This window comes from Fimicolochytrium jonesii, assembly GCF_025526975.1.
Source record: "Fimicolochytrium jonesii strain JEL569 chromosome Unknown EV422scaffold_1, whole genome shotgun sequence".
Lineage (NCBI taxonomy): Eukaryota > Fungi > Chytridiomycota > Chytridiomycetes > Spizellomycetales > Powellomycetaceae > Fimicolochytrium > Fimicolochytrium jonesii.
In genome coordinates, this window is record NW_026515668.1 from 298,831 (window position 1) to 316,441 (window position 17,611).

Below are 17,611 nucleotides of genomic sequence, written 5' to 3' on the forward strand. Positions count from 1 at the left end.
ACCATCTTCATATTTTCCATACGTCTCTGAAAGCGCCTTTGCTTCGAATTCGATAGAATATAGTACCCTTTCTTCTATCACTTTGAAGCTTCTCTGTGAACGTTGTGAGCTTAAAAACACTCAGGGCGTCATCGGGAAAGCGCTGAAACTAATGCTACGGTCGATGCATGCGGTATGTAAGAATGCTAAGAATAAATAGTGACTATGTACAGAATAAGATTGCAAAACTTGGATATCGACCAGATGGTTACAGAAGATCAAAATCATCGAGCTGTAAAATGGGAGAAAGGGTACATCAGTACCAAACTCGGGATTCTGATTCCAGATAGGCCGTGAGAGTTCCCTCCTCCGTACCTTATCGTTATACTTCATAACCTTCCTCTTGATAGCACTGGTGTTAACCCACGTCACGAAATCCTCCATATTTCTCGTCACAAGATACGCAGGATCCGCGATCGTCTCAGGCCCGACCCTCACATGCCCTTGCTCAACATACTTGACGGCCTGCTTGACCGTCTCTGCCATTTTCAGCCTAACCATAACGACCGCGAGCCGCCGCCTGCAGAAGGAGGCGACGGTCACTTTTGAGCACTGGGAGAGGGATTTCTCGGCGGTGAGGATGCCCATGCGGTAGAGTTTTTCGAGGAGGGCTTCGGTTTTTGTGGTGCGGAAGGGGTCGGCGGGGGGGAGGAGGGAGAGTTTGTTGGCGAGTTTTGTTATCTGGCCGGCTAATTTGTTGTATCTGATGTGAAGGAGGAAGAGATGTGGGTTAGGAAGAGTTGAATAGCGCAACATGGTGGAGGTAGAACTTTCGCTATGGCATTTTGGGCATAGATTCTCTCTACTTGCTCGACGCCGTAGTCCCGGACGCCGTCGCGCATTGTTCGACGTCCACAACCCGTTTGACTTTCCTCCCTCGTCCCTTCCGCCTCCACTCCTCCTCCTCACCAACTTCCCTTCCTCCCTCCGCCGACTTACTTTATGTATTCCTCTCTCCTCGTTACGTGGTATCTGCGCATGACCCTAGTCTCCTGCAAGCTCTGGTCTGACTTCCATTGCAGAAAGTCGACCTTTTTGAGCAGCCTCTTTTCGTGGTGTTTGAGTTCTCGGACCATTGTTGCCTGTCGTTGTCGTTGCCGTTATCGATAGTGGGTTTATGCGTATGTCGTGGGTCGTTCGTGGGGAACGGGATATTTGCAGTTGGTTGATGGACAATTCGCTGTGGTTTGAGAGCCTGGCAACTTTGGATGTTTACGTACGTGTGGCGTAAGCATTGCCCCCTGCGCCACAGTCGCTTGCTGGGCTGGACCACTCGGGGTTGGCGAAGACCTGCAAACCGCAAACTACAGCAGCCCTCCGCTTAGCAGAGGATCACCCACACACCTTTCACAAACCCGATAGGAGGACCTGATACTTCCTCTTCATAGCCCATACGGTCGTTCGCTGCTGGCAACGAACCCTTTTCGAGCCAGGTTTTTTTGTAGCACAGAACTGCAAAGATGGTATGTCTTTTGGCCAAACGCATTCCTCAGCGACCGACGACGACGCAGAGCTGGGGCAAGGAGTCTACTTGCGATACCGGAACGTCAGCGAACTCTAACTCCCCGATTTTGCAGCACCCGATATTATTGCACGGCCACACTCGGTCTTTGACCAAGATCAAATACAACAATGACGGTGATCTCCTCTTTTCCGCCTCAAAGGACAACCAGCCAAACGTCTGGTTTGCTCACAACGGGGAGAGACTGGGGAGTTACAACGGCCACAATGGTACCGTCTGGGACTTGGACGTCAGCTGTAGGTTTCCCTAAGAATGGTCTTTATGGGGAATGAGAATGGGGAAGCGCATGTGGGCTGAACCGTTTCGCTGGGAATCTCTTTATAGTCGACAGCACACGCCTCTTGACGGCATCAGCAGACAACACGTGCAGGATGTGGTCCGTAACGTCTGGAAAGGAGCTGTTCCGATGGAACACCCGCACCGCTGTCAGGCGGGTTGCTTTCGGCCAGGGTGACCGTGTCGCTCTCTATGTTACGGACGCTGTCATGGGACAACCGTCGACTGTGTGGATTGTCGAGATCGAGGAGGACGTGGAGAACCGTACGTTTGCCGGATCGGGAGATGAACTTGAGGGAGTGGCTACATAGGGGATGGGGGCTGATAGGGACATCTCCCGTCTTGCTTTTCAGAAACCGAGGACTTCCTTTTGAAGATTGTCATCCCGGGATCAAAGGCTACCGTTGCGGCGTGGGGAGACCTTAACAAGACTATCTACACTGGTCACGAGGACGGTACAATCACAATCTGGGACGCAGAGGTATGTGGGTACAGGACGAATGCGAGGCCAGAACTTATGACCCATATATCAAGATCTCCTCCTCATCATTTTCCTCCCTTGCAGACCGGAGCAAAGATCAAATCCGTCAAGAACCACGAGAAGATGATCACGGACATGCAATGGGCACCAAACCTCGGCTACTTCATCACATCCTCGAAGGACCACACCGCCAAAATCTTCGACGCAAAGACGCTGCGTGTCATGAAGACATTCGTCACGGAGCGTAACGTCAACTCCGCCGCTTTGTCACCTATCCGTCCTCACGTACGTAACACAGTCGATCACTCTAGCCCGCAATTATAGGCGCGTAAGCACAACCTAGCAACTAACGTCGGATCACTTACCTCGCAGATTGCACTTGGAGGAGGACAAGAAGCTATGGATGTGACCACTAAGGGAGGCGTGAAGCAAGGAAAGTTCGAGACACGGTTCTTCCACCTGCCGTTCGAGGAAGAGATTGGCCGTGTGAAGGGACACTTCGGGCCTATCAACACGTTGGCGTTCGCACCCGATGGCAAGAGGTAAGGGGACCTCCGCACGGGTGTTCGGGATGTACAAAATGTGATATCTAGTTACATGTACTCACCATTCCTTCGCTCACCATCAGTTTCGCGAGCGGCGCCGAAGACGGTTTCGTAAGAATCCACTTCTTCGACCCAGACTATTTCACCTTCAAGTAAGTCTGCCCCCTTTCCCCTTCCCACTCATCTCCAACTAACTAAGAATACTCCCCTCGCAAAAAGGTACGACGAGGAAACCATGACCCTCTAAACCCAATTACCCCCCGCCACCCTGACTCCCTCCAACCCAACAACCCCCTCATTCCGGATCACAACCGCGCACACGCACACACATTGCGCGCTTGACCATCCGCACCCACTTCTTATTATAGTCGCCGCCTAGAGGTCGTCTAGAGTCGCAGAAGGTAGCCATCACCTCTCCTCTCCCAATCTTTTTCCTGCAAGAATTTGTTGTCTATATATATTTTGTATACATATCCATATGATTCTCTCTTTTCTCCGTTTGGAATTTGCTGGGGCCGAGTGTTTATGTTGATCGTATTTCCATATTGGGACCAGCTGTGAACGAACATTCTATGTCTCACATAACATCGATCGTCCTCACGCCCACGTCCCCTCCAAATTCAACCTAAAGCTCCTCGCCCCCACCTCCGTCGCCCCCCTATAAAACCCCGGCCCAAGCGTTCCATCCCCTTCACCCGCCGATGTCCCACCAAACCTCTTAACCCCACTGACAAACACCGCCCTCACGCCCCGGCCACCCCCACGCGCAACCTTCTCCGACGCGGCGGTGAGCTCGTAGGACCCTGGACCGGGGTTATGTTGCGGGAAAGGCTCGTAACCCGCGATGGGAGCGGGGAGCGGGGCGTCGTGGGCGCAGGGGTTGTGGGGCGGGGGGGGAGGTACGTGGTGGAGGGGTTGGGAGGGGGGTGGGCGGGTTGGGTTGCTGGGGGTGAGAAAAGATGAATATTAGGTGATTGAACTCCCAGGAAAGAACTTTTTTTCACGGGAGTGGGATAGGGATGGCCCGGAGGGTAGGAGATCTTACCCATGTGGAATGTCGCGTAACCTTTCAGCTTTTTGCGGATCGTATTGGTTTGGCGCTGGGTTGCGTGGTGGGCTATATATGTGTGTGTCCAAGCGTCCATCAGTGGCCCCCCACATTCCAGGTCTGTGTAATATTCTCGAGAAAATATACCAACACCCACCTCGTGAAAACCATCTTCCTCGGCACACTCCTGAACGCCGCCACCGCCCCCTTCGTCGTCTTCCTCCCCACCTCCTCGCTTATCTCATACCCCCCCGGCGCGACATGCCCCCCACACGCCCCCGGCGCCTCCACCGGCGCGCGGCCAGTCTTACTTCTAAACACGCCCCACGCGCCCTCGCTTTCCGCGAGCCAGACGCGGACCCCGCGGCCGGGTTGGGAGAGGTGCGGAGAGTAGAAGCCTGGGCCCGGGGTGGGATGGGTGAAGCGGGAGCGCCAGGTTGGGACGCCTGGGGCGGGTGAGGAAGGGGAAGGGGCAACGTAGGGGGTGGCGAAGGAGGGGGAGGGGGATGTGGTGAGGGAGTGGGAGTAGCGGGGGGAGGATGGGTGGTAGGTTGCGGGGGTGGGGGCGGGGGTGAGGCGGGCTTGAAAACGTTTTGACTGGGGGGTCGGGGAGAGTTTGGGGGGAGATGAGTGCGTGGTTCATGAACGGAGGGGGCAGGGCGCAATCTCTCCCTTTTTGCTCCGTCAAAGGGATTGAAATGCTGGCCAGGCAGATGTTTGCAGAACGCATCCCCTCTCTTTCGAGCCTACCTTTGACGCAAACCCTGCAGCCCCATTCTTTGACTCCGACAGTCCCTCATACAGCTCATCAGGCAGTTTGATGCGGTAATACCCCGGCCCTGGTAAATCATGCTGCCAGAGTCCAAAATGAATCTGTTAGTGAATCACCGTGGTGGGATGTCATTGACAAACTCGTTGTGCCACCTACCAACTTGGTATCAAACCTCGAAGCCGAGGACCCAAACGCTTTCGCTTCCCCGTCGTCGTAGACGAACGTCTGGAACCGGGTGGGGATGCTGGGTGGATGGACGAAGAGTTTTACTCGGCGGTCTTGAATGGCGAAGAGATACGACATGTTAGGGTTGGCTGAACAGAATCGAGGGAAAGATGGATAGAGTGGGGTTTACCTTTTTGCTTTGCGTGGGGTTTTGTTCTCGTTTTCGGGGGTTGCGATGATGGCGCTTCGGCGGCTTTTGGGGCGTGGGCGGTGCTTGTCATCCTTCTGACCGATTGGGGATAGGTGTGAAACGTAGGTGGAAGTCGGATGGGATAGGGCACGAGAAGACGGGTTGAATTTTGAGACGTCGATGCGGAGTGATTGACAGTGGAATTCGACAGCGCATCCTCCTCCCTTCATCCCCTGGGGCTTGCAGTGGAGCGCAGCCAGAACCCCCTTGCTTTCGAACCTACCCCCTCACGAAAGGACAGACCACCATCTCACACCGCTAACACTCACTCACCCGCCTGGTTTGCTGCGACTGGGTTCCCTCCCCGCTAACGGGATTACAGGTTCCAAGATCCACCTTGCCACGCACTTGACCGCGATTTGGGTCTGGAGACCCTTGATCATAGCATGTCGGACGTTGAAATCACATCGTACGAGCCAAGACGGGTTGACCGGCGCATACAGCACCAGCAACAGCAGCTGCAGCAGCCACACCGTCGCACTGCGCATAGCACGGGCGACTCTCACGGTAACTCCCATCATCAGGCCCACGATCAAGAGTCACCTCCGAACCATCTAAATCGCGGAATGGGACAAAGGAATAGCCACAGGCACAACGACCGTTTCGACTCGCCTGCAAATCGGGGCTCTCCCCAGGATTATCGCGGTCGCGGTCGTGGTCGCGGCAGGGGAGGAGGGTCCACCAGGGCACACCCTTACAACCGTCCGGAACGCGTTGATAGACGAGATAGCCCGATTTCTACCCCGTCCCGCATCGACCATCGGATCGCGGCGCAGGACAGGAGCAGGAAATATGATGCGGGCATAGGATCGTCGAGTCAGGGGAGCCCGATCTCGTTTTCGATTGATAGGAGGCTCAGTGAGGTGCTAGTTGCACACGAGCAAGACACTCGGATCGTCTCTCGACGAAGGTTTGAGCCGTCATCGGCTTACAAACGTCCAAAATATGGGGATCGCAATTGGCCCGCGCAGACTCAGGCGCAGAAACAGGCTTCACCGCCGCCGCCGTTGAAGACGAGTGACCTTCGTCACTCGATCGGGGATAACTCGTCTTTTGATCAAAGCGGGTTTCTGCAGTCTGTGGTCGAGTCGGCTGGGATGCTACCTTATCCGCATCGATTTGTGGGGCAGGAAAGTCCGATGGCCTCCAGCTCGGACATGGAGGATTCAGCGCTGGACCGCCGTGCTACTCCGGCTGTTTCGCATGATCATGAAGCGCAATCCCAGCTGCAGACCCGACCGAAGGAGCATAGAAATGATCGTTACCGTGAGGCAGATACGGGCGTCTCAAGAAGACCAAACTATGGAAATCATTTGCCTCCACATGGCCCCTCGCGCTCAAACAGGATTGACGAACGGTCATTCCCGGCTCCCGCGGCGGATAGGGAAAATGAGCGTGAGAGGAATCCCCGACCCGCATCGCGGAATGAGATGTATAACGCAAAAGATAAGATTGCTAGCTACAACCGTCCGGATTCACGAAGTGACAACCGGCCTCCTCGCTCGGCTCAACAACGTTACACGCCAGTTGCTCAAGGAAAACCACCGCATATCGACACCGCTCTCCTAAAACAATTTGAGAAGGAATATCTAGGCTCTGAACACAACGTCACACTCCTGGAACTTAAGCAAACAACTACGCGAACGGAAGTAACGGTCTTGTCCGAGAAACTGGAAGAGCTAAAAGCCGCTCTGAAGCAGGTTGACGAAGATGTTTCAAAGGCGTGCGATGCGCGTGACCGGTGCAAGGAGCTTTGGGAGCGCGAGAAGTTGCGAATTGTCGAATTGGAGCAGAAGGCTTTGCGCAAAGCTGACGAGGTCTCAGCTGGCAAAACCGGATCTGGATATCACAAGCAACAACATGTTGGTAATGCGGGTGGTGATGGCGGGATCGCCGCAAATGGAAATTGGGAGCGCTCTTATCGGGGACAGCAGAACACGACGGGATACCGGAGCCGACCTACGAGCAGTCAGAGCTCGCGGGATCTGCAGAGTGGTGAATGGACACGCGTTCGGTCTTCTCCGCCGCCTCCGCGCCCGAGAACACCTGCAGGCCGTTCACAGGCAGCGCAGCTGGCCCCGCAACGGCCGCCGTCGCCCAATCCACAGGTCGCCACCAACCGAGGTAAAAGCAACTTTGTCAAGGCGCTGGAGAGGCAACCAGTCCCACCACCTCCGCCGTCGTCCGACCCGCGCATTGCCGCCGCGGTCGCGAAATACAGGCAGTACGGGATTGATAAGCCCAAAAGGGACGACGAGATGGTGCAAAAGTTCTACCAAGAAAAAAGGGCAGCAGAAGCTGCGGCTGCTGCTGGACCCAGCAACGCAAGCGATTCGTCTGAGTATCCCGCCCGCGAATCTGATCCGTTTAATCATCCGTCCTCCTCATCAATGAGTACCCGCAGACGGGATGACCCGCAACATGAGTTGCCCATCAGACGTGTGCCGCCACCACCACCCGCATTGCCACCGCCGCCACCACTCCCGCAGACAGCGCAGAGTCCGCGGAGGCGCGACGACAGGATCATGGATTTGACACGGGACCGTGAGCAAGGCGCACCTCAGGGTCGTGAGGATCACCGCGACACTCAGACCAGGGAGGGCTACCGTTTCGCGTCACCTCCTCCTCACGAAGGCGACAGGAGAGCCTCAGGAGGGCACGCCCAACCTTCGCATGGCTATGAGCAGCGCGATCGTTCCATACCCCGCAAGGTCATTCTATCCAGGGAGCCTGGCCACGGGACGGTGGACGTTCACGATACCGGGCGACGGGACTATCGAGTGGACTCGGGAGACAATGGCAGCAGCGGATACCAGTCTGGAGGATGGCAGGGGAGAGGCCGGGGCAAGTCTCGTGGACGAGGCGGCCGAGGTGGCGGGGTCTATCACAACAACAATAGTAACGGGTACCCTGACAACCGTCGTGACGACCGGTTCCGAGACCGAGAAGACCGTCGCGACCAGCGCCCCCAACAAAGCGAAGTGCATGTCCAGGAACGTGCCGTTGATCGCGATCTCAACCCAAGCAATGATGCAGCATTCCCCAACACGGCTGAGCCAGAGGTGCAAGGCGTGTCTGAAGCGACCTGTGAAGGCAGATTCAAGCGCTCCCGCGTCTCGGAATCCGAGGATGATGATGATGAGAACAATCATGCGCGGACGAGACCGTGGCCTCCCAACTCACCACCGCCTTCGCCTCCGCGATGGCAAAGTGAGAATGAAGAGGGCATCTCGGGATTAAGCGGCGGTACGGATGAGACCATGGTTGGTGGTGACCAGTCGTCCACCACCGTGCAGGGACAGGAAAGCCAGGATCCCGTCACGACGGCGACGTCGATCGCGCCGGCTGCTGATGGGTACGCAGCAGCTGCAACAACATACACAGACGAGCCCGCCGCGACACACCTGCATGAAAACGAGACTGACAAGACGATCACGCTCCCGGTGGAATCCAACCCGTCCCCAGCCGATGGAAAGCAGCCCATCCACGGAAACGAAACAGCGCACCCTGAGATCCACACGACGGAGCAGGAGCCCTTCGCAGCAGCAGAAGAAGAAGGCTCCCTCCTCGAATTCGTCAAAACGCTCTTCAAAGGCGAGAACCACACCACTGTTCCCACCCATGATGGTGGCAAAGAAGAAAAGGAACCCGTCGCCCGCACATCAACCGACCTGGACGAAAGCGACGACGGGGTCGCGATGGCGTCCGCGGGTGTCGTCATTGAAGACGCTCTGCATGCACCGGCGTCGGTTGCCGCGGCGGGGAAGAAGGGTGGGAGGGGAAGGAGGGGGAGGGGTGGTGGGAAGCTGAGGAATGGGAAGGGGAGGGGGCGATGAGGTGGAGCGAGGGGAGCTTACAACGTTTGTATGACAACCATGGTACTTGGTACTTGATTTGTGTTTTTGGGCCCTGAGGTCCTCGCATGGGAGTGGAAGGGAGGTGGGAGAACATGCGATGTATGTACATGTAACAGTTCCGGGCTTGCAGAGCGCCGAGACTCCCCTCGTTCCCTTGTCTCTTGTTGAAATGTGTATATAATATATGCTTTTGTTTTTTCGTCAAGGACTATTCATACTCGAGGAAAATCCAATACTCCAGTGCATCGTGGAAGTCAAGTGAGATGGGGTTATCGATTCTTTTTTATGACTAGATACATGAAGCTCAAACGAGCGATCTAAACGATCTTTAGCTTATGACGAATACACAAAGTGTGATGTTTGAGGGATAGCAAAACTTCCTACAACTCCTCGTGACCCTCGTGGTCGTGAGCGTCAGACGTGCCCTCGGCCTCAGCGGCGTTGACATCCTTGATCTCGTCAGCATGGACAGCGTTCTTCTTCAAGAACGACACGAATCCATCAATGGAGCGTTCACCATCGTAGTCGACAATCTCGTTCGTCTTGGCCTTGAACAGCTTGATGGTCGGGAACCCCTCGATGGTGAAACCGGACCCAGGGGCAATATCGTTCTCGGTCGCGTCCATCTTGGCGATGACGATCTTGTCGGATCCAACGGCCTCGCCGAGCTTCTCCCAGGTCGGGGCGAGGGCCTTGCAGTGTCCGCACCATGGGGCGTAGAACTCGACGAGGACGTCCGCGGACTTGTTCAGGACGACGTCATCCCAGTTCTTGCCGACGATGACCTTGACGGGGCCGTCGTTCTTTTCTGGGACGGCCTCGGATTTGAGGGAGGGCTGGAGCTTGCCCGCGAGGTACTCATCGACGAAGGACTTGACGTTGGCCTTGGTGAGGGATTTGCTCTGGTCGAACGGGTACTTGACGTTCTGGGCGGGCTCCTGGATCGCGAATGCGGGCCATTGCTCCTTGACGTTCAGGTTCTTGGCATGGCCACCGAACTTCTGGGCGTCAATGTAGACGAAGTTAAGCTTGCCCTTGTACTCCTTGGCGATGGCTTCGATGTCGGCGCCGGGGGACTTGCGCTCAGCTTCGGAGCTGTAGAAGAGGTAGGCGAGGGGAATGCCGCTCTCGACGTATTTGGCGTAGTTCTCAGGGCCAATCTCATCCATGGTGGGAACAGACTCGGCGCGGAGGAACTGTGCGATTTCATCGTGCTTGAAGGCGCCGGAGAAGGTGGCCTTGCCCTCGTCGAACTTCTTGTAAAGAACAAGAGCGGGAGCGGTGACCTTGAACTTCTCAGCAGCGGCCTTGTCGACGGCGGCACCGAAGAGGAACTCCTCGCGGAGCTCCTTAGCGACCTTCTCAAACTCAGCGAACTCGGACGACGCCTTGTCGGCGAAGAATCCGACCAGAACGACCTTGTCTGATGTGGAGAACTCCTCGACCTTGTCGGCGGTCAGGATGGAGACGGGAGGCAAGTTCTGCCTATAAAACAGCGAAGAGTGATATTGGGTCAGACTTTGGTGGGAAGGTGGATGAATCCATTCCGATGACTCACTTCTTCATGTAGCTGACGATCCCATCCGCCTTACGCTGGCCCTTGTACTCGCTTGGGACACCTTCACGGAAGACCTTCAGGGTAGGGTAACCCTTGATGTCGTGCTTTTCGCAGAGCTCGGTTTGCTCTGTGCAGTCGACCTTGGCCAAAGGAAGGCTGGCCTTCAGCTCCGTTGCTGCCTTCTCATATTCGGGCGCCAGGCTTTTCTGGAAGGAGTGAGGGAAATGTGAGTTCAGGTGTATGCATTTGTACGCTCCCACCTCCGAGGAATAGGGCCCATGGCGCGAGAGCGCTCGATATCCTTGCTATTGCCAGCCCACGGAAGCCGCGTGACAGCATGCGATACAACAGCGAGCTCCTTCGCTCGCATTCCCTTCACGCCCACCCGGTGATCTCGCCAGAACCCGAAGCGTCAAAGTGCCGTCAGCAACAAACTTCTAGGCCATCTTTCCCCTACGGCACATAAAACTTCTCATCCTTTCCTTTCGTATCTTCCCCGACCCTCTCCATCCTCGGCACAAGCAGATCTATACTTACGCAGTGACCACACCAAGGCGCGTAGAACTCAATCAGCGACAACGGCTTCTCAGCGATCGAGTCAAAGTTGTCCTTCGTCAGGACGTGCACATCGGAGGAGGCAGCGACGGAGGCGGCGGCGGCGAGAGCACAGAAGATAGCACTGACGGCCTTCATGGTGGACAGTGTTTTGTGTGAAGTGGAGAGTGAGATGAGGGGGGGATGCTGGCGAGGGAAAGGAGCTTGCGAGGCCAGTTTGGGTCTTTATATGAGCGGCAATCAGTGCCCAATCAATAAGGGCGATCCTTGTGGGCTAATGACTTAACGGCCCCAACAAGACGGTTTGATTAAATCGACCATTCCTCGCGGTGTCTCATTTTGCTTAGGAGCTTGATTAGATTCTGCTCCCAACTTCACCTTTCTTTCCCAATCCCTGTTCGAGAGGTCCCGTGCCAAGGTTCAGTTTAGCGTCCACATTAGAAATCAACCCCCAAGTGCGCGGCCTCCTAATCGAGGCAGGCAGGAGTGGCCTTCAGTCACTGGCTGGGATGGGGCTCGGGATCGCGTCTCTCCTGCCATTGCCGTCGTTGCAGCCAATCACCATGCCGCACGGCATAAGGCGAAGCCACATTTGTTGCCTTTCAAAGCCATTAAATGCATCACGTGAGAGGGTGGGCGTCCGGACTTCTGGACAACCCATTGTGAACTTCCCTCTCATCAGTTTCCGCACTCTCTCGCAATCCGTAACGAACGCACCCTCCCATCGGACGCAAATCTACAAAACAACAACGATGTCCGCACCCTTCACAACATCAATCCTCACCCTCGCCGCCTCCCACAACCTCCACCCCTCCTCAGCATCCCATCAATCCTCCCCAGCCACGACCCCCTCAACCAAACCAACACCCTCCCAACCAGACCTCCTCACCCTCCTCGACACACTCACACACCTACAAACCGCCATCCACACCGAATCGATAGATCTCGCTATTCGGAGGATTCATCACCTTCCTCGGAACTTGAGGGAGGAGGAGGAAGGTGACGAGACTGACGCGTTGGAACGCGTCGCGATACATTTGCGTGAGGTGGATGAAGGGATGGATGTGCTGAGGAAGGTTGTGGTTGTCGACGGTGAGGAGGAGGAAGATGAGGATGGGAGGTGGATTGAGGTGGATAGGAAGGCCCATGGGTAAGTTCCCTGTTCACTAGCGGGAAACTGGAGGGCTTTTCATTTCTGACATTCATGAACAGGGCATTGGCACACCTCACCGAAACAATGATACAATACCACCACCAACCTCCAGGATCCTCAACACCGCGCGTCCAGCAGGAGTATGTGGAATGGGTGCATCGCGGGGGAGTGGAGGAGAGTGTGCGGGATGAGTTGGTGAGTTCTCGTCTTTTCGTGGGGGGGGGGGGGGGGGGGGGGAGGAATTCTTTCAGATGGGATTTATGGGATGTAATGGTTTCGTTGTTTGTTTGTCTTAGCGGCCAGGGCTGGCGAAATTGCGAAAGACGTATGCGGGAATGGTGGAGGAGTTGGAGGCTGTGCGTGGGCGGAGGCGGATGGATGTGTGCTGAGTGTGGGCGATTGGTGGAAGAGGCCCTGGGGATGGAAAGAGGGCCGCTACGCCTGCACCTACATTTTTTTGCCGTATAGTCTAATAACGAGATGGACGGAGCTACGTCTGCGGTGGATGAGCTGGGCGTGGGGTAAGGCTGGTTCAAGGTCGCTACGCGCGCGGAACGTGGCGTCGTTGTGTGGGAAGCGAAATGACAGAGTCACGCAGGCGCTTCGGCCGACGGACCTTCCGAACGGCGCCAATGGTGATGACGCGGACGAGTAGATCGAGGGAGGAGAAGGCGACTCCGACGATGACGGGAACAAGGACGGGGCCAACTCCCCGGACCTCTTTGACAGTGGTCTTCCCAGTCAGAAAGCCCATCTTGTAGTCTTCCCCACCGCCGTCGTTCAAAGCAACGAGAAAGATACATATATAAAAGGTAAAAGCGCCAATGACATACAATGTGGAAGATACCAGTTGGGGATGGGGGGGATTCGTGTACCACACCTCTAGAGCGGATGTTCAGATTGCTCGGAGTTGTGATGGACAAGCTCACATTGTACGCGCATAGTGTACAGCGACTTTCCAATCCACATATCCCCTCACGCCGCGTGTTCAACGAAGGAAAGCAAAGAGTGAATCGCTCATATCCACCCCTCACACACCTCCTCCATCTACTCATCATCCTCCTCCCCCTCCTCCTCCTCATCCTCCTGACTCTTCAACCAAGCCACGAAAGGCTCCATTTGCTTCACAAACAGCGTCTTTCCCTGCGCGCCAGCGCCTTTCTCGTACCAATAAACAATCGCACTCTCGGAGACGGCGTCCTCGTCGTACAGGCCCTTGATGATGGACCGGAAGTGCTTCTGGAAGCGGCCGTCTTGGTAGGCGAGCTGCTGGGCGAGGAGGATGAGCGAGAGCTCGGTTTTGGCGGAGGTGCAGAAGACCGCGAGGACTTTGCCCCAGGTCTGTTTGGGGGATTGTGGGGGTGAATGAGTAAATGGCGTCGGGCTTAGGAGTCTGATTATCTATGATCAGTATACCTTCAGGATGCTCTTGATCTGACCCTCGAGCTGTTCGGGGCGAGTGGACCATTCGGTGGAAGAGATCAAAGCTTCCCAGATGATCGGGACGACATCACCTTCCGTCCAGCTGTTGGCGGACATTTGCTGCTTGATGTACGTGGCAGCCTACAGGGAATCGACAAGCTGCTTCAGTTGTCGGCACTTCATCAAAAGAGGTATGATCTGCGCCGAAAATGCCGCCCTCACCTCTTGAGGGGTCCCCTCCACAAAGATCTGGAACAAACGCTCCTTGACCTGTTCCTTGACGACGCTCTGCTGTTTCTTATTGAAGTACTCGACCAGAGGCTTGAGGCCCTCCGTCTCAAAGTGGCGGGCGACGTATTCCGCCTCGCGCTTGCCCGGGGGAAAGAACTCGAGAAGCTTGGTGTCCAGTCCACCCTTCTTGATGGCCATGCTGAGCTGGTCGATGGTGTGGTCTTCGAGGTAGCTGCGGAAGACGCCGGTGACGAACTGCAGGGCGGCCCCTACGAGAAATTCGATAGTCAGTCTCTCTGCGCTTCCCCGCTGTCAAGATTTCTATGTGCAAGCCCTTAAACCCGCGAAACCCACCATCCTTCACGAGATGCTCCTTCATCATGTTGCCCAGAACGGAAATGGACAGCAACTGCATGCTAATCAACCGGCCAGTAGCACGGGCCAGCTTGTTCGTGTTGTCGCCGAACTTGTTGACGTACTGCAATAGATGGGACATGCATTCTTCGAGGCGCCTTTCGAGATACTTGTATCGGCGGATCAGCCGGCTACGAGAGCAAAAAAGACAACGGCTCGTCAGAAATCGTCATGATCTTGCCATATCAATAGAGCACGACCAACATCTTCACACCCCATCCGCATCTCCCCTCGCTCCTTACTTCATAATATCGACCCTAGCCCTGACAGCCTCCTTCGAGTCTTCGGCCGCAAAGATGCTGAAAGGGTTCTTACGGGGTCCATCTTCGATAACTCCACCGGGGGCAATCAATCCACCGACGATCAGAAACTCAAAGAAGGATTCGCCGTAGCGCTTGTAGTCCAGCTTCGATTCATTCAACTCTAGAAGCGAGGCGTATTTCTCGATTTCGTCCGCGTTCTCGGGGATAATCTTCAGCAGGGCGTCACGGAAGGCCTCTGGTTCATGTTTTGTTACAGCTTCTCGCTGTTGTAGGGGAAAGTATGGGGTTAGATTCAGCGTGGGAGACCATAGATCACTCCTACTATGTGCTGCCCATTTCCATTTCCAAGCGTCACTCAAGCCCTGCGTCGTCTATCTCCCACGGCGGCGCACGACCACTGACCTTGCGCTGCTTGAGCTTAAACTGAGGCGCAGGGGCGGGTGGAGCAGACATATATATTCGACGGTTGCGCTTTTGAGCTTCTTAGTAGAATGTGTGTTGAAGGGGTTTCCGTATGCAGTCTGCAATGAATCATGGGTCTGTTAAGCGAAATTCGGCACCTCGAACAGCACCAGTGATGACGCTACAGCCGCGGCGTCTGCCATCCCCCCTACCTTGCAAGAAACTGTGGACTGTAAGTTGAAGTGGGTGCAGTTATTGGCTGTAAATGCGTGGCTGTTGTTATGTGTGTGTGCCGTGCGAAAGCGCTCTCCCTCGTGCGAAGGAAATGCACCCAGCCACAGTCTCGCATCATTTTTTCGTCAAGTCCCGCATCCGCGTGTTCTGCAGTTCCTGCCAACGCGTCACGAACTAACAAGAGCCAGCACCCTCGGAGCCTCTTGCCGACTTGCCTCCCGCTCACAACTCAACTGTGCTGCGTTCTACAACTTTCCCACCCATAACCACACACGCACAGACGCACCTGCAGCACTGCTGCCGTCAACGCGTAGACTCAGTGAGCGTAGCATAGCATAGCTAGCCTGCATACATAGCGTCCAAAGTCGTTCTCGTCAGTCTCAGAGCATTTCATAAGGGGCACAGCACAGCTCATTCGCCATGCCCAGCGACCTCGATAGGTGCGTGCATGTTCCCACCCGCGGTGTGCAAAGCCAGGCATTGGATCCCGCTTGGCGTACGGCTATACTCACTCGTTTTTATTGTAGACAAATAGACCAGCTTCGCCGCTGCGAAATCATAACGGAGAGCGAAGTGAAAGACTTATGCAACAAGGCGCGGGAGATCCTGGTAGAGGAGAGTAACGTGCAGCGCGTGGACGCTCCTGTGACGGTATGCAGCCTGTTTGCGGGTGGAAGTGCGTTGGGGCACACCGTCTGAAGCTGTTCGCGTTTCCGTCTCAGATATGCGGAGATATCCACGGCCAGTTTTATGACCTGAAGGAGCTGTTTCGGGTGGGTGGGGAATGTCCAACGACTAATTATCTATTCATGGGTATGTGAAAAGGTCTGGTGCTCTGATGCGATGTGTGAAAGTCTTGTCTTACCGGACGTGTTTCCTAGGGGACTTTGTGGATCGAGGATTTTACAGCGTAGAAACGTTCTTGCTGCTGTTAGCGCTTAAAGTCCGATATCCGGATAGGGTAAGTCCTTGCTTTCGAGTCAAGCGGAAACCGGCGCAAAACTTACCCTGGTGACCTCCAGATAACACTGATCCGCGGCAACCACGAAAGCCGGCAAATCACGCAAGTATACGGCTTCTACGACGAGTGCCTGCGCAAATACGGATCGGTGAACGTATGGCGGTATTGCTGCGAGATATTCGACTACCTGAGCTTGTCGGCGATCATAGACGACAAGATCTTCTGTGTGCATGGAGGACTATCACCGGCTATCCAGACGCTTGATCAAGTATGGGAGTTAGCATTGACTTTGTCGGTCACAGGTGAAAGGCATAGTGTGCTTATCGATCTTTGTCCCGTGACAGATACGAATCATAGATAGAAAGCAAGAAGTACCGCACGACGGGGCGATGTGCGACCTACTGTGGTCCGACCCGGAAGGTAAGGACGAGTTCACCTCACTGTAGCGTCGATGTATACCGCTAACGGATGTGTGTTTGCAGATATCGAAGGATGGGGTCTGAGTCCACGAGGTGCTGGATTTCTCTTCGGGGGAAATGAAGCCACAAAGGTAAACGACTTTACGCTTTACCCGGCGATCCCCTTGCATATTGAACGGGGGCGTCGTCTAATCCGGACCTCCTAGTTCGTCCACGAAAACAACCTCACTCTCATCGCACGTGCCCACCAACTCGTTATGGAGGGGTACAAAACCATGTTCAAAAACACTGTTGTGACGGTCTGGTCTGCGCCAAATTACTGCTACAGGTAGAGTTGCGGCAACGTGCCTCTTCCTTGTCGCCACACTGTCAGAAAGCGGTCCTAACCTTCTCTCTGGGAACAGATGTGGAAACGTGGCAGCGATCCTGGAACTGGATGAACACCTAAGCGCGAATTATAAGATCTTTGAAGCTGCGCCACAGGTCAGTTCTAACCCTCACCCCTCGGCTCTCTCCATCCGCTCGCCTAAAACATTTGTATGCTAATAGGAGGCGAGAGGGTTACCTAACCGAAAACCAGCGCCAGAGTATTTCCTCTAAATTACCTACCAAAACCCCGCCTTCCGAATCACCCGAAGACCGGGTTCGGTTGTCCCTCCCGCATCGTCGAAAAGAAGCATAACTAATAACCTCACGGCAGGGGCTCGTCAACAACACAAACCCTGGCAAAACCGCTTGTGTCTTTCAGACGCACGTTTTATAGTCGCGAAACGGCGTACGAGCAGGTCATTTCTTTGCTCCCTCGCCTCTGACCCCGATGCGGTCAGTACAACTGCTCTTCTCACGCATCACGCACACCGAGAGTTAGCCGACCCCGCCAGTCGCACTTCTACGACTTGTACCTGGACGCCCCTTCGCCTTCGCACCCTCACCTTCTTGATATCCCTAACATAGCGTAGCGGGGACGGCCACCTATACCTGCCATTGGTGGAGTTGCTGCCGCTCATTTAAGACAGCCAAACCGCGACCGCGAAGAATGTGATT

General features: G+C 55.2%; 8 protein-coding genes across 8 annotated transcripts; 4 read left to right on the top strand and 4 right to left on the bottom strand.

Annotated features, from left to right (window-relative positions):
- Positions 1-113: 113 nt before the first annotated feature.
- On the bottom strand, positions 114-1,317 carry EV422DRAFT_4388 (uncharacterized protein). Its single transcript, XM_053067217.1, has 4 exons — positions 1,260-1,317; positions 979-1,121; positions 355-742; positions 114-271 (listed from the first exon to the last, which is right to left on the bottom strand). The coding sequence occupies exons 1-4, from the start codon at positions 1,272-1,274 to the stop codon at positions 248-250; spliced, it is 570 nt and encodes a 189-aa protein (XP_052929871.1). The 5' UTR covers positions 1,275-1,317; the 3' UTR covers positions 114-247.
- Positions 1,318-1,348: 31 nt separating this feature from the next.
- Positions 1,349-3,341, top strand: EV422DRAFT_510897 (WD40-repeat-containing domain protein). The gene is made up of 8 exons (XM_053068963.1): positions 1,349-1,502; positions 1,617-1,797; positions 1,886-2,101; positions 2,191-2,318; positions 2,403-2,603; positions 2,691-2,860; positions 2,947-3,015; positions 3,083-3,341. The coding sequence occupies exons 1-8, from the start codon at positions 1,500-1,502 to the stop codon at positions 3,108-3,110; spliced, it is 996 nt and encodes a 331-aa protein (XP_052929872.1). The 5' UTR covers positions 1,349-1,499; the 3' UTR covers positions 3,111-3,341.
- On the bottom strand, positions 3,342-5,212 carry EV422DRAFT_616078 (uncharacterized protein). The gene is made up of 6 exons (XM_053073956.1): positions 5,039-5,212; positions 4,840-4,961; positions 4,662-4,763; positions 4,069-4,508; positions 3,909-3,980; positions 3,342-3,806 (listed from the first exon to the last, which is right to left on the bottom strand). The coding sequence occupies exons 1-6, from the start codon at positions 5,127-5,129 to the stop codon at positions 3,461-3,463; spliced, it is 1,173 nt and encodes a 390-aa protein (XP_052929873.1). The 5' UTR covers positions 5,130-5,212; the 3' UTR covers positions 3,342-3,460.
- A 94-nt stretch (positions 5,213-5,306) lies between these two features.
- Positions 5,307-9,278, top strand: EV422DRAFT_4471 (uncharacterized protein). The gene is made up of 2 exons (XM_053067228.1): positions 5,307-8,833; positions 9,048-9,278. Exons 1-2 carry the CDS (start codon positions 5,485-5,487, stop codon positions 9,134-9,136), a joined length of 3,438 nt encoding a protein of 1,145 aa, XP_052929874.1. The 5' UTR covers positions 5,307-5,484; the 3' UTR covers positions 9,137-9,278.
- On the bottom strand, positions 8,898-11,351 carry EV422DRAFT_510902 (uncharacterized protein). Its single transcript, XM_053068964.1, has 3 exons — positions 11,051-11,351; positions 10,514-10,719; positions 8,898-10,440 (listed from the first exon to the last, which is right to left on the bottom strand). The coding sequence occupies exons 1-3, from the start codon at positions 11,204-11,206 to the stop codon at positions 9,336-9,338; spliced, it is 1,467 nt and encodes a 488-aa protein (XP_052929875.1). The 5' UTR covers positions 11,207-11,351; the 3' UTR covers positions 8,898-9,335.
- Positions 11,352-11,770: 419 nt separating this feature from the next.
- Positions 11,771-13,021, top strand: EV422DRAFT_510905 (uncharacterized protein). Its single transcript, XM_053068965.1, has 3 exons — positions 11,771-12,218; positions 12,281-12,416; positions 12,518-13,021. The coding sequence occupies exons 1-3, from the start codon at positions 11,821-11,823 to the stop codon at positions 12,608-12,610; spliced, it is 627 nt and encodes a 208-aa protein (XP_052929876.1). The 5' UTR covers positions 11,771-11,820; the 3' UTR covers positions 12,611-13,021.
- EV422DRAFT_551994 (armadillo-type protein) lies at positions 13,022-15,265 on the bottom strand. Its single transcript, XM_053071865.1, has 7 exons — positions 15,166-15,265; positions 14,954-15,072; positions 14,531-14,814; positions 14,229-14,419; positions 13,866-14,143; positions 13,638-13,784; positions 13,022-13,562 (listed from the first exon to the last, which is right to left on the bottom strand). The coding sequence occupies exons 2-7, from the start codon at positions 15,002-15,004 to the stop codon at positions 13,269-13,271; spliced, it is 1,245 nt and encodes a 414-aa protein (XP_052929877.1). The 5' UTR covers positions 15,005-15,072; positions 15,166-15,265; the 3' UTR covers positions 13,022-13,268.
- A 122-nt stretch (positions 15,266-15,387) lies between these two features.
- Positions 15,388-17,448, top strand: EV422DRAFT_4514 (Metallo-dependent phosphatase-like protein). The gene is made up of 10 exons (XM_053067236.1): positions 15,388-15,627; positions 15,715-15,838; positions 15,910-16,000; positions 16,069-16,148; positions 16,210-16,416; positions 16,493-16,568; positions 16,631-16,698; positions 16,774-16,895; positions 16,972-17,050; positions 17,117-17,448. The coding sequence occupies exons 1-10, from the start codon at positions 15,608-15,610 to the stop codon at positions 17,165-17,167; spliced, it is 918 nt and encodes a 305-aa protein (XP_052929878.1). The 5' UTR covers positions 15,388-15,607; the 3' UTR covers positions 17,168-17,448.
- The last annotated feature ends 163 nt before the right edge of the window (positions 17,449-17,611 follow it).